Genomic DNA, 12,944 nt, shown 5'->3' on the forward strand with positions numbered 1-12,944 from the left:
CTAAGTTGTTGATTAAAGTGCAATAAAAGTGAGAGAAATAAAATGTTAAAATAATGTATAAATAAACGAAGCAGTCCATAGAAAGAATATAAAACAAAGAATTTCAGGAAAATTCCATGTTTCAGTTGTGGAGGAAAAACTGACATTGAATATAGATAAATGATTAACAGCGTTATTGAAAGTTTGTGCATTTGTTTAATTATTCTCAAGTCGTTCTATCAAGGCAGAACAAGTTTAGAATACTAATGTTACAAAAAAGTTATTTTCAAGATGGCAATACTGATAAAGTGATAATGTTAATTGTATGGTTGTTCAGCTATTCACTGAACAAGTAAAAGGGTCTTATCAACAACTATGAGAGTTATGTTCTCCTCTCCACTCTAATTAATGGAATCAAATTTCCCATCTTAACATTTGCAATTTCGATGGCATGAAAATCAATGCAAGTTAACAGAGAGAAAGTCATGCAGATTTTCTTACACTGTATAAGGAAAGTTAAGAATCTTACAAGTGATATTACAAAACAGTAGTTAAGACTTAAGAATTGATATTGCATAATATTTCAGCCTTGAAATAATGATATGATGGAACATACGGTCTGAATCAAGGTAAGCAAAAGTAGCGAAATTGCAGCAATTGTAGATGCTATTTTCCAAGGAGTATTGAAGTACTCGTGTATGAAGATTGCCTTATATTTGTTGCGAGGGTTTTCATAGAAACCGTTCAATTGATCACACAGAGAGCGATATTCAGAGTTGATGTGTGGCAAGGTGACATTTGAGCATAGATTATTGACCATTGTAGCTACTGCATCATCATCACCCAGCAAGCTAACAATAATTTTCTTGTCAACTAGTATGTTCACATCTTTCTCTTTGTCGATCAAAAAATCTAGAATCTTTATGTACTCAGTGATGTAGGGTGAAGTAGGATGGTGACATTGCTCAAATGCAACTATATTCCTGATAAATACCTCAGTTGAGCTATGTACCTTAAAGCACGGCATCATCAGCACACCCTTGTGAAATTTCAAATCAAGTAAGCATTTATTTGGACTAACCTTGAAAACTAAACCTGCCTCTAATAGTTGGCTTGCATTATATAGATGATGAGCCACATCCACTCTTCTTTCTGGTAGTCCACCATCAACCGATGAGGGTAACATGAAAATCCTTAGAAGATCAGTGAAATGTTGCACACGTACATTTGAAGGTTCTATGTTTTGTTGGTTGTGTGGTTTAAAATAGTTGAAAGTAACATCAACAAAAGAGGGCAAACCAGCAGTTGCATGAGGAGCAATTGCTAGGTTGTACAATCCTTCAAGAACAAAGAAAGGGAGCTGATTTTCAAGTAGGATCAAGTCAAGCGCAACATCGTTTGCCAGCCATGGTTTTAGGAATAAAGGGTCCCTTTTGATCCAATCTTGGAAACTATAATATCTAAGAAAATGCTCAATTATGAAACAAGCATCAATTAGCACCATCTTTAAGAAATCATCGCTGCTATGTTGAATTGGCTCCGCATAACACCGCCTAATGCTTATTTCCAAGTCCTTCAGTTTGGAAACACATTCCCCAACACTTAGCTGAGCCCCATTGAGAAAGCTCTTGAGATACTGCAGTTTGAGCTCCTCCATTGGTTTCAGTCTATTGTTGCCACTGGGTCGAAATGGGTGGTGAATGGGGCCAATGGAAACAACACGAGGATTATATGCTTCATCATTTGCTTGACGAATTTTGTGGGGAACTCTGTAGATACATTGTTCATAGACTAAAGACTCTTCAGGAAGCTCCACTCCTTCTAGCATCTCGCTCAGGAATCTCACCAAATCCTTTCCTTCACTTATGTTTTCAAATGAACTATTTGAGTGCACCTCCATTTCTGTAATCACTCCCTGCTTAAGTGTTTACTGAGTCTTGTAACTTGTAAAGAAGCAACCTGAAAGATGCAACAAGCATAACTAAACTCTAATGATGTAGGCTCAGCATGAGTCTCAAACAAAGTATACCTACAGTCTTCTTTTCTTAAACAACAAGTATCTCCTATTTGAGCCGAGTAAGATGACTTTAGGCGGCAAAACTCACAGGGACTTGAGCTCAAGATCCCTTTTCAAGCTATACCTTTAATAACCTCAAACTAGTTGATCTACGCCTTTAGTGATAAAAGTATACCTATAGTTTGAGCAGGATCTCATTGCTTGTTTCATTTTTTTCATGTTTAAACTTAGATCTCAAGCACACTCTTTGGACTAAAAGCTCAGTACTAAATATTTAGCGTTCTAACAAACCTATTATTTGAAATCCATTATGAGATTTGTTGAGCAACTTGCACAGTGAACAAGTACAAGAAGGGAACAAAAATAATTGTAAATCAGAAATATAATATAGAACAGACAAAGAAGGAAAAAGGAACCTGATGGTGAAAGTTAATTTAAGAACAAAATCCAATACTGAGCATTAATCTTCAATTACAATCATAGCTTCCTCTAACAGCCACTGTTTCCCTAAACCTTGCTATCTATACTCATTAGTCACTTTCTCCATGTCGTTTGTTCGCGTGCAAATGAAGGGTATCTTTCTGTCCATCCCAAAATGATTCCTGTGTTGGTTTGGAATAAAAAAAGGGAAAAAACATCTTAGGATGAAGTTCATAAATCACAAATAAAATACAATAAACGGTGTGTGAAAAATGAAGAATAGTCTTTTTATTTTTTTTAATTTTCATCTGCAAAGTCGCCACTGCCGGTGGCTATACTGATTAATTTTTTGACTTTCTACTTTGTGACAGAAGCTTCATTCGTCACAAAATATCAGTGTAAAAAAGAAACAGCAACGATATGTATAGAGCGGTTTTCGATCCCAAAATATTTGCTATGAAAATTTAATTTAATTTTTACCATTATAGTATTGATCCCGCCCCGTAGTATAGCTTAAGTGGTAGGAGCTTGGGACATGAGTTGGGTAGGGGAGGTCCAGGGATAAATTCCTTCCAGGTCTTCATTTCTGTTGCATATATATATGGCTCTGCTACCATTATCTTCCTCCTCTACCAGTGAAAAATTCAAATACGATGTGCTCCTCATCTGCGGGGGTGGGGGGACTGCAGATGAAGATGCCCGTGAATTCACTGGCCTTCTCTACAGATTCCTTTGTCACGACGGACTCCACACGAGACATTCACTGATGACGAAGCAACAATACTTGAGGAGGAGGTCATTCAAGTTTCTAGGATTGCTATCATTGTGATCTCTAACAACTATGCATCATCTTCGTATTGGTTAGATAAGCTTTCCAAGATCCTTGACTACTTCAAGGCCAAGGGTAGACTCAGACTGATTCTTCCAGTTTTTCATCAAGTGGATCCCGATCATGTGCGAATGCTCAGAGGAGATGCCATCATGGCTACTTGCTAACTTGCCTGCTCACCGTCATTTCGGACTCGAGTAGGAGTAGTAGTACCCATCTTTTGACTTTTTTACTAAAGTAGTATAATTTTAAAATGTATTTACCATTCTAGTGTAACTTTTTATTTAATTACCTAACTAGTGTAAATCGCCACTAAGAGTGGCGATACCTATTTTCTTAAATATTTTTTTTAGAGAAATCGCCACTAACAGTGGCGACACCTTATTTTTTTTTTGACTTTCTACTTTAGTGACGGAAACACATCCGTCACAAAATCCTTGTTTACTATTAAAAGGAAACAGTGACAGAATACGAAGAAAGAAGTTTTTCGTCGCAAAGTTCTCAGTGACAGAATTTATTTGCAACGAAAATATTCCGTCACAAAATCCTAGTGAATAATATAAATTCAATTAGCGACGGTCAGTTGAGAGGAGAATTTCTGTCGCAAAGGAATTAGCGATGGAATATTTCTTTTTGTGACGGATAGTTTCTCTCTTTATATTCTGTCACTAATTAATTTAAATTATATACCAGGGTTTTGTGACGGACAGATATCCGTCACTAAAATAGAAAGTCAAAAAAAAAATTTAAGGTGTCGCCACTAGCAGTGGCGATTTCTTTAAAATAAATTAAAAAAATTGGTATCGCCATTTAGAGTGGCAATTTACACTATATAGGTAATTAAATCAAAAGTTATACTATAATGGTAAATAAATTTCAAAAGTACACTAGTTTGGTAAAAAAGTCTCATCTTTTCTTATTTTTTCGATTTAGCTAGCTTTTTTTTATAGGCAAATGTTAGTTGTTATTAATGTTCGTAAATTAGTCCTCCTTAAGGTTCGAACCCTGGACCCTTCGCCTTTTACCCTCCCAAACCCTTATGCCCTCTAGCTCTTACCACTTGAGCTATCATTTGAGGACTAAATTTAGCTAGCTAACAATTCAATTCTATTTTGATGCTATGTAAATGCTAATTAGTTCACTTCACACAAATTTATATTTACAACTTGACTACAATTTTAAGGTGCTTGATGTGGTACCTTAAGCCAGACTAAGGTGTGGTATCCAAAATGAGTCGGTTCAACAATAAAGATTCATGTACCGGTTAAAATTTTAATTGTGTTCTATTGTAGAAATGCAGCGTTCCATTCTTAGGGACGTGAGATTTGAAAGTTGTGTTTTCTGAGTTTTGTGCATCCATCAACTATAATCATTTTACGCGCATCTCCACCACCATTATTCGTTTCCACCACTCGTACATTTTTCATCAAAAAATGAATTTTATGAGATAAAGTAAATTGACAAGTAAAGTAAAATCTAAAGGTGTAGTATTTACCTTAAATAATATGATAATAATCTATAGAATTACTTAATGGGGTACCATACCCAAAAAAAATTGAGGGTACCACAGAATCAATATCAATCAATATATATTAGAAAATAGAACTTCCATCAGGCCAATTTGATGAGGTGTCACTCCCAGATTAATTCTCAGGCCAATTTGATGAGGTGTCACTCCCAGATTAATTCCCAGACCAATTTGATGAGGTGTCACTCACAGATTAATTCTCATTTGATATTAAAAATATTATAAAAAAGCATATATGTACATTAAAAAAAAAAACAAATCCTTGAAAAAAAAACATATATATAAAAAAATATTTTTTAAAGATTTTGTTTTGTTTTTATTGTTATTTGTTAGATTTTGGTAATTTTTATCTAAAAATTCAAGAAAAATACATTAAAAATTAATTAATAAAAACTACCAAATCACAATAAAAACTCATAAAATCTTTAATTAAATAAAAATCTGAAAATTCAATAAAAATAACAAAAAAAAAAAATTAAAAAAATATTTTTTAAAGATTTTATTTTGTTTTTATTGTTATTTGTTATATTTTGGTAGTTTTTATCTAAAAAGATTTACCTAGATTAAAACCATAAAATATTAAAATCTTAAAGATTTGTCTTAATTATCTGACATTTACCTAAATTACTCCTTACTAATACTGCATCAGTCATCTGCTCCCCTACATGCCTCTACTGTGAACCGGTTGGCATGGAGAAAAAATGAGAAAGATCACTCCAGTATGCAACTTGCTTTATGTGGTGCTGATAATTGTGTAAGTGTTTGACATAAATGTTGTTGAGTAATTAGATTATTTTCCTCATCGTCTTTTGATATATTTGTTAGAATGATTTTACTTCATCGTTCGTGGGGTGAAATTGAAGGTGCCCATTATCGATTTGAACGACCGTGATGAAGGGAAGGTTCTGCATGAAATAATGGATGCAAGTAGGGGAAGACAAAGGATCACGCGTCCACCTAGCGCACTTTCTTCTACAGAGAGAGATGGAGAAAAGGGCTTAGACAGAGCAAATCTACATCCATGGGTGATTCTCAGAAGAGACAAGGAACTGAATTTGATTTAAATGATACACTTCTGTTTGACTTCTTTACTTATCAAGTTTGAATTACTCCAGTGAATTTTTCATCATGCATTTTTATTTTCTTTTGTCCCCTAATTAATTGGATTCATCTTACATTGATCCTGCAATGATTATTAATTGACGCAATCTCCTCATGATCTGTTTATTTTTTTGTTTGTTTCCCCAATTTGAGTTCTTCCTTGCTGTGTTTTGATTTTCTTTTGCAACGGGTTTTAAGACTTTTGAGTCATTCTATGTCTTTGGCTTCTCTGCATTTTTAGGAATTTTGGATTAAATAACATATGTGATTTTTTCTCCTTCATTTGTAGGATGAAGAAAGTATTCGCAAAGACGGAGTTAATCCCATGGTAGAGTGGAGTGATTACCTTTGAGACTCACTATATTGCTCAGGTTGGTGCTATGATCTATGATGAAAAAACTGATGTATGGTTGTTTGGTTTTCTCCATCTTGCTTTAACTCTTCAGTTACCAAACGAAAATATGTTCATTGCAAGTTATGCTTATATTCTTATCTCAATGAACTCCTAAATTTACCAATTCTTCACTACCTGCTTCAATATCACATTTTTTACTTCACTTTGGGACTGTGAAATAATGGCAATTCAAATGTATGTTATGTTCTGTTACAATTGGGGTAGAATTGACCAGAGCTTTCAAGGTTGATTACAGTTGGTGTAGAAATGTGGATCTGCAATTCATATTTTTAATGAACCCCTTTTATTTTATGTGAGTACTCATTACCAATATGATCCGTAAAACATGTTTGTTGAATATCCAGACTAAAAAACCAATTGTGGATTTCCATTTCATATTTGTAATGAATTGACAACTATTTGATTTTGAGTAGTTTATGTATGGATAAGCATTACGTATATACTTTTGTGATAGCCACCATATTAACGTTCATAAAGGCTATGCTTTCCTAACTCTTATTGTGATTGTTATGTGTTTTATGTAATGACTTAGATACTCTCTTTTCTTGGTTTATTTCTCCTAAGATACAGATTGTGTTGGTTTTTTATCTTTTTCACCAATAGTAATTTTTTGTGTTTTTGTTTTTTGGTTGGCTTTCATCTTGCTGCCTTGGACTGATTGAGAATGTTGCAGATGAAGGTAATTTCAAATTTTTCTTCCATTGCTTGCATAGCTAATTGTACTGCAAATTTGTGCTGGTGAAATTTATAAGGAAATAAGGAGAGTAACAAAGATGAAATAGATTGATTAAGAATTCTTTAATGAAAAAGAAAGATTATTAAAACCAAAACCAACAATATCTTCACAATTAAATGGGGTGTATGAGTGAAAAACGCTATAATTGAATTTCACAATTTATATTTTTAAAATATTTTTATTCTTATTATGATTGTTTTCATTCTTAATATCATAACTTTTTCATAATCATATTGATTGATGTCTCAAATAAAATAGCAAATTTCGTCGTGCAACGCATGGGTAAAAAACAATGTATATTTCAAGGATAAGTGTTCTGGGAATGAACATTGAAGATAGGGATAGTACCTAGAGAGTGGAGAATTGTGCTAGAGAGAGAATGAGAATGAGAGAGAGAATGCTGAATTTCATGTGTTATTTCATCAAATGAGCAAAAGTCCCTTACAATTGGTAACTACCTCCTATTTATAGAGCTTGGGTACTACCTATTGGGCCAATTGGGCCTCCGAGGTCAAGGCCCATCTTAAGGCTAGGGCCCCGCCTCGGGGCGGGCTACACGCTGGGCGTTGCCCCTCTAGAGGCTCGCCCAGTCCACTAGTCCACAAGACACCGAGCTCGAAGTATGAGAGCTAAGTGTGTCTTTTAAATGCCTTTACATGTGTCCTATTGTATACTGAGATCTAAGCTTCCAACATGGCTTGAGAAAAGAAAAGCGAACTACGTTGCCAACATGGCATGAGCAAAAGGAGACTAGCGCCTTTAGTCACCTAGTCCACTGGCTTGGCGAGCAACCCGAGCCGGCAAGTCCACAAGTCCACAAGCGGCGAGAGCGATCGCCCCGTACTGGCGATCAGCTGGAGCAGTTGTATGATCGTTCGCCGGCGGGAAAGGTAGCGCGCATTGGCCACGTGCTGATCATCCAATTACTGACTGGCAGTATTCCCGGCGAGCGACTAAACTTTGTCACTGGTATCTCCTGTCAGGCGATGGTGTTTGGTTTTTACAGTGGCGAGGCCTTTCGCGCTTTCCCCTATTTTAAAAACTTTTCAAATTCCTAACTGCCCCACGTGACTGCCCCACGTGATGCGTCAGTTACATCAATTTCCCTCCTTCTCCGGAACCGTCATTTCACTTTTCATAACTGTCTCATCATGCGCAGTAACTCCCCATTACACGCAACCCGCTTCCCCAAAAAACCATCATGACTCTCGACCTTCCACACGCGTCCAACACGCGTCACACTTCCAGCCTCCCTCCTTTTCCTATAAAAACCCTTCTTCCCTACGATCATCCCTTTCCGAAACCTCTCTTCACCTTCCTAATCGCTTACCAAACTCCCTCTGCCCACTTCCGTTCTGGAGCCGTCGCTTATCACCCTTTCCGCTACCCACTCTTCACATCCTACTCCGGTGAGTCCTACTGTCCTTATCTTTGCATCATACACATACTCATCTTTTCCTTTCTTTCACTTCGCTGTCTTCTAAATATGGCTTCAAACCCTACCTCCCCTAATCATTCCTCTTCCTCCTCCGGAAGCGACCCTGACTCCACCGCCGCCGGCGGCCTCCGTTTAGAGGTCCCGGAGATCCCTCCTTACCGACTAAAAACCTACGCCACTCTGCCCCTTCCAGTCCAAAGAGCCCCCACTCACGAGGCTATAGACCAACCTTCCATTTTCCAGGATAGCGATCTCATTGTGCAATTCGTGAGGTCCCTGGGTGGTTTGTCTAATGACGATGAGTTTAACGCCAAACTCAGGATCTGGATCTGCAGTCCTGGGGATCGCCCTTGGCTTCATAAGCCAAACAGCGACGTAAAGAGATCCCACTTTTTCTTTGCGTATGAATACATGTTTAGCGAGCTTGGAATCAGGCTTCCTTTCTCGCCCTTTGTCCAAACCGTCCTTCGCGACATCAACGCGGCTCCCTGCCAACTCCATCCCAACGCCTGGGCCTTCATTCGGTGCTTTGAAATCTTATGCGCCGCGGTTGGCATCGCCCCATCTCCCACCAGTTTCTTCTACCTCTACGATGTTGACCCCAAGTCCATCAAAAACAGAGGATGGATTTCCCTAAAAGCCCGGGCCGGCCGGAAGTGCTTGCATCCCCACAAAAGTAACGCGAAGTCCTCCTTCGCGCGGAAGTACTTTCGTGTGGCGGTTCACCCCGCCTACCCAGAGGCCTTCACCCTTAGGGATGGGACCGCCCTTTTCCCTCTTTACTAGACGGAGAAGCCCAATGGGATTACCGATCCTTCAGAGGAATCTTTGTCCGCCAACGACAAAGCCTTTCTAAATCTCCTTGCCCCGCTTCCTATCCTTGACTGCACAACAGTCCTTGAGGGCGCTGACCACTCAAGGACTCCCAAATATCTAGGTTGTCCATAGCTTGGTTTTCTTATCGACATTTTCTTTCTCGTCTCCTATGTTGTCACTGATCCTTTTTTTTATTGTTGCAGAAGATATGAACTTCACGAACGCCGAGCTCCTGAAGGCCCGCGAGAGGAGAATGGCTCGCTTTTCCCCAAAGTTCAACGCTGAGGGCGACGTGAAGAAGTGAGGCGGTGCCGAGAACCAAGCTGAGGGCGGCAAAGCCCCCAAGAGAAGAAAATTGGCCAAAGTCTCCTCCGTCACCAGCTCTTCCAACCCCGGCGCTCAGCCCAACACTGCCGCTGCGTCCAAAGGCAAAAATGTCACTGAAGCCTCCGTCGCCGCAGCTACCGAGACAACCACCGCCCCGGCCCCCAAATCCGCTACCGCGGACGTGGCCTCCGCAGCCGCCGCCAAGTCCACTACTGTAGGTGCCATAGCCGCCCTCACCGGTGCTGCCACTACCTCTGCTGATCAATCACCAACCGCTGACACAACCGCCAACATCTCTCAACCCTCAGCTGTTGAGAAACCCGTCACCGTTGATGCCACAACAGCTGCCGCGTCGTCTGATGCTCCTGCCGGGGAGAAAAGAAAAGAAAATGAAACCCCCCAGTCTCCTCCTCGCCAGGACGCACCTTCTAGCCCGCCCCCAACAGATGATGGGCGCTCCGCGTCTTCTCCAGCTCGCCGCGAAGAGGGGCCTTCTCCTGATGCCGCCACTACCCAGATCGAGCAAGCTCCTGGTAAAGAGGGCGGTTCCTCCAGCTACTACAACATGCTTCCCAACGCCATTGAACCCTCAGAATTCTTGCTTACCGGCCTCAACCGTGAAGTCATAGAGAAAGAAGTTTTGAGCCGCGATATTGATGAAGCCAAGGAGGAAACCCTTGCTTGTCTTCTACGTGCTGGGTGTATTTTTGCCCATGCGTTTGAGAAGTTCAACGCCGCCACCGTTGAAGCTGAGCGGTTGAAGGCCGAGAGTGCTCAGCATCAGGAAGCCGCCGCTGCTTGGGAAAAACGCTTCGACAAACTGGCGACGCAGGCAGGAAAAGAAAAAGTCTATGCCGACAAGATGATTGGCACGGCGGGGATTAAAATCGGCGAACTGGAGGATCAGTTGGCGCTGATGAAGGAAGAAGCGGATGATCTTGGCGCAAGTCTCCAAGCTTGCAAGAAGGAAAAAGAGCAAGCTGAGAAGGACCTGATCGCCAGAGGCGAGGTGCTGGTTGCGAAGGAGTCAGAGCTCGCCACATTGCGCGCTGAGCTGGAGTTAGTGAGGAAAGCGCTGGCGGAGCAAGAGAAAAAGTCTGCTGAGTCCTTGGCCTTGGCGAAGTCTGATATGGAGGCGGTGACGCAGGCTACGTCCGAGGAGATCAAGAAAGCGACCGAAGCTCATGCTGAGGCCCTCGCCACAAAAAATGCTGAGATTGCCTCCCAACTGGTAAAGATCAAAGGGCTAGAGGACGAGCTGGCGACGGAGGAAGCCAAAGCCACTGAGGCGAGGGAACAAGCCGCTGACATTGCCCTTGACAATCGCGAGCGCGGCTTCTACCTTGCCAAAGATCAGGCCCAACATTTGTACCCGAACTTTGATTTCAGCGCTATGGGAGTGATGAAAGAGATAACCGCTAAAGGATTGGTTGGTCCTGACGATCCTCCCCTGATTGACCAACACCTCTGGATGGCGACTGAAGAAGAAGAAGAAGAGGAAGAAGAAGAAATAGGAGGAAAAGACAAACAATGAATAATGTAATTTTAATGTAACTTAGCCTTTTCCGCCCTCTTGTAATGCACTTTTCCGCCATTCATATATATAAGCAACCTTTCGCCATAGCTTTTATATCGCCGTTGGATATTTTGTAAATCATGTTGGAATGCTTTCGCCAAATATTCATTCGCCGACCTTATATCTTGCGCTATTTTTTCACGCATCATGTGATTGAATTACGCCTAACGATTCTGTGCGTTAATTTTAACTAGGACTTGTTGCTTGGTATTTCCCAACCAAGACTTTAACATTTTCCACAAAGGGATAAATGGCCTCCATTCTTGAGGGCTTCGCCCGGGGCTTTGCCCGCTCGGGGCTTACAATGCTTGGGTCCCAATGGCCATTTGGGGGTCCCGAGACTTTTGCCTAGTTAACGGTGCTCGTCGTATTCTGGCGAGACTTACCCAGCACATCGTTTACGGGACCGACGATCACATCAGACTTTCCGGGGGGTGATTCCCAGGCGTCAAAGGACATTTGTGGAATCGCCGCCACCATCAGGGTTCCAGCAGGCCCCTTTGGGGATCAAGCTTATCCCACTTAGTGATCATCGTAATTCTTTATGTCGATCGGCAATTCCGATCGTCAGGGAATCCCTGGAATTTTTGGACACGAATTTCATGAATTTTCGTTTTATTTTATTGATGGAGCGCCTCATTAAAAAACTCCTTTCGGAGAAAAAGAGCACGCTTTGTTATAGCAATACATTGGAGAATTTGAAGACACTTTTCAGAAAAATTTAAAGGATATCCAGCTTCGGCGACTCCGCCTTGTTCACTTTCTCGCCTGCGATAAACTATAATAGTAGCGAAAGCTCAGACCATTGAACGATCTGGGTAACCGCCTTCCATCAAGCTCTTCCAAGTGATAGGCCCCGGTACCGAGAACTTTGACAATGCGATAGGGCCCTTCCCAGTTGGGAGTCAGCTTGTTTCCCGGGGCTCCTGATCGCCACTTGAGGACCAGGTCGCCGACCTGCATATCTCGGACGCGAACCCTCCTGTTGTACTTGGCTGCCACGCGTTGCTTCATCGTCGTTTCCCGAATGTGCGCCTCGTCACGCGTTTCTGCCAAAAGGATCAGCTCCATCGCCATGTTGGCCTGATTTTCCCCTTCAAAATCTGGTTGAGTCCGCCATGTAAAATTGTCAATCTCCACCGGCAACATGGCATCTACCCCATAGGTCATTCTAAAGGGGGTTTCCCTTGTAGTAGATTGCACAGTGGTGTTGTACGACCACAGCACCACCGGAAGTTCATCCAGCCAAGCTCCCTTAGCCTCCTCAAGCCGTCGCCTTAGTCCACGTAGGATTACCCTGTTTGCAGATTCCACTTGCCCGTTCGTCTGCGGATGCTCTACAGAGGCGAACCTCATCTGTATGCCCATTTCCTTGCAAAATTCCCTTGTTTGGCTGCTTGAAAACTGGGTCTCGTTGTCGGATACGATCGCCCTTGGGATCCCGAACCTGCAAACAATAAGCTTCCAGTAGAAATTGACTATCTTCGCAGAAGTAATCTTGGCCAGGGGCTCGACCTCAATCCACTTAGTGAAGTAGTCCACCGCTACTAATATAAACTTCATTTGCGCCCTGGCGGTCGGAAAAGGTCCAACTAAGTCCACACCCCACATGGCGAAAGGCCATGGGGCGCTCATCGTTTCCAACTCTTTTGGCGGTGCCTTAGACAAATCCGCAAACAGTTGACATTTCTTGCATCGCTTCACGAAGTCCATACAATCTTTCCCGAGGGTGGGCCAGTAGAAACCCGCCCTCAACACCTTG

General features: G+C 41.4%; 1 protein-coding gene across 1 annotated transcript; it reads right to left on the reverse strand.

The window, feature by feature from the left end:
- Positions 1–447: 447 nt before the first annotated feature.
- LOC130738020 (putative UPF0481 protein At3g02645) lies at positions 448–2,619 on the reverse strand. Its single transcript, XM_057589905.1, has 2 exons — positions 2,413–2,619; positions 448–1,938 (listed from the first exon to the last, which is right to left on the reverse strand). Exon 2 carries the CDS (start codon positions 1,877–1,879, stop codon positions 563–565), a length of 1,317 nt encoding a protein of 438 aa, XP_057445888.1. The 5' UTR covers positions 1,880–1,938; positions 2,413–2,619; the 3' UTR covers positions 448–562.
- Positions 2,620–12,944: the final 10,325 nt, after the last annotated feature.

Source organism: Lotus japonicus, chromosome 2, assembly GCF_012489685.1.
Source record: "Lotus japonicus ecotype B-129 chromosome 2, LjGifu_v1.2".
In the NCBI taxonomy this organism is placed as follows: domain Eukaryota; kingdom Viridiplantae; phylum Streptophyta; class Magnoliopsida; order Fabales; family Fabaceae; genus Lotus; species Lotus japonicus.

Coding starts and splice junctions, on each gene's coding strand:
- LOC130738020 (XM_057589905.1), bottom strand. CDS start 1,879: ATGGAGGTGCACTCAAATAGTTCATTTGAAAACATAAGTGAAGGAAAG.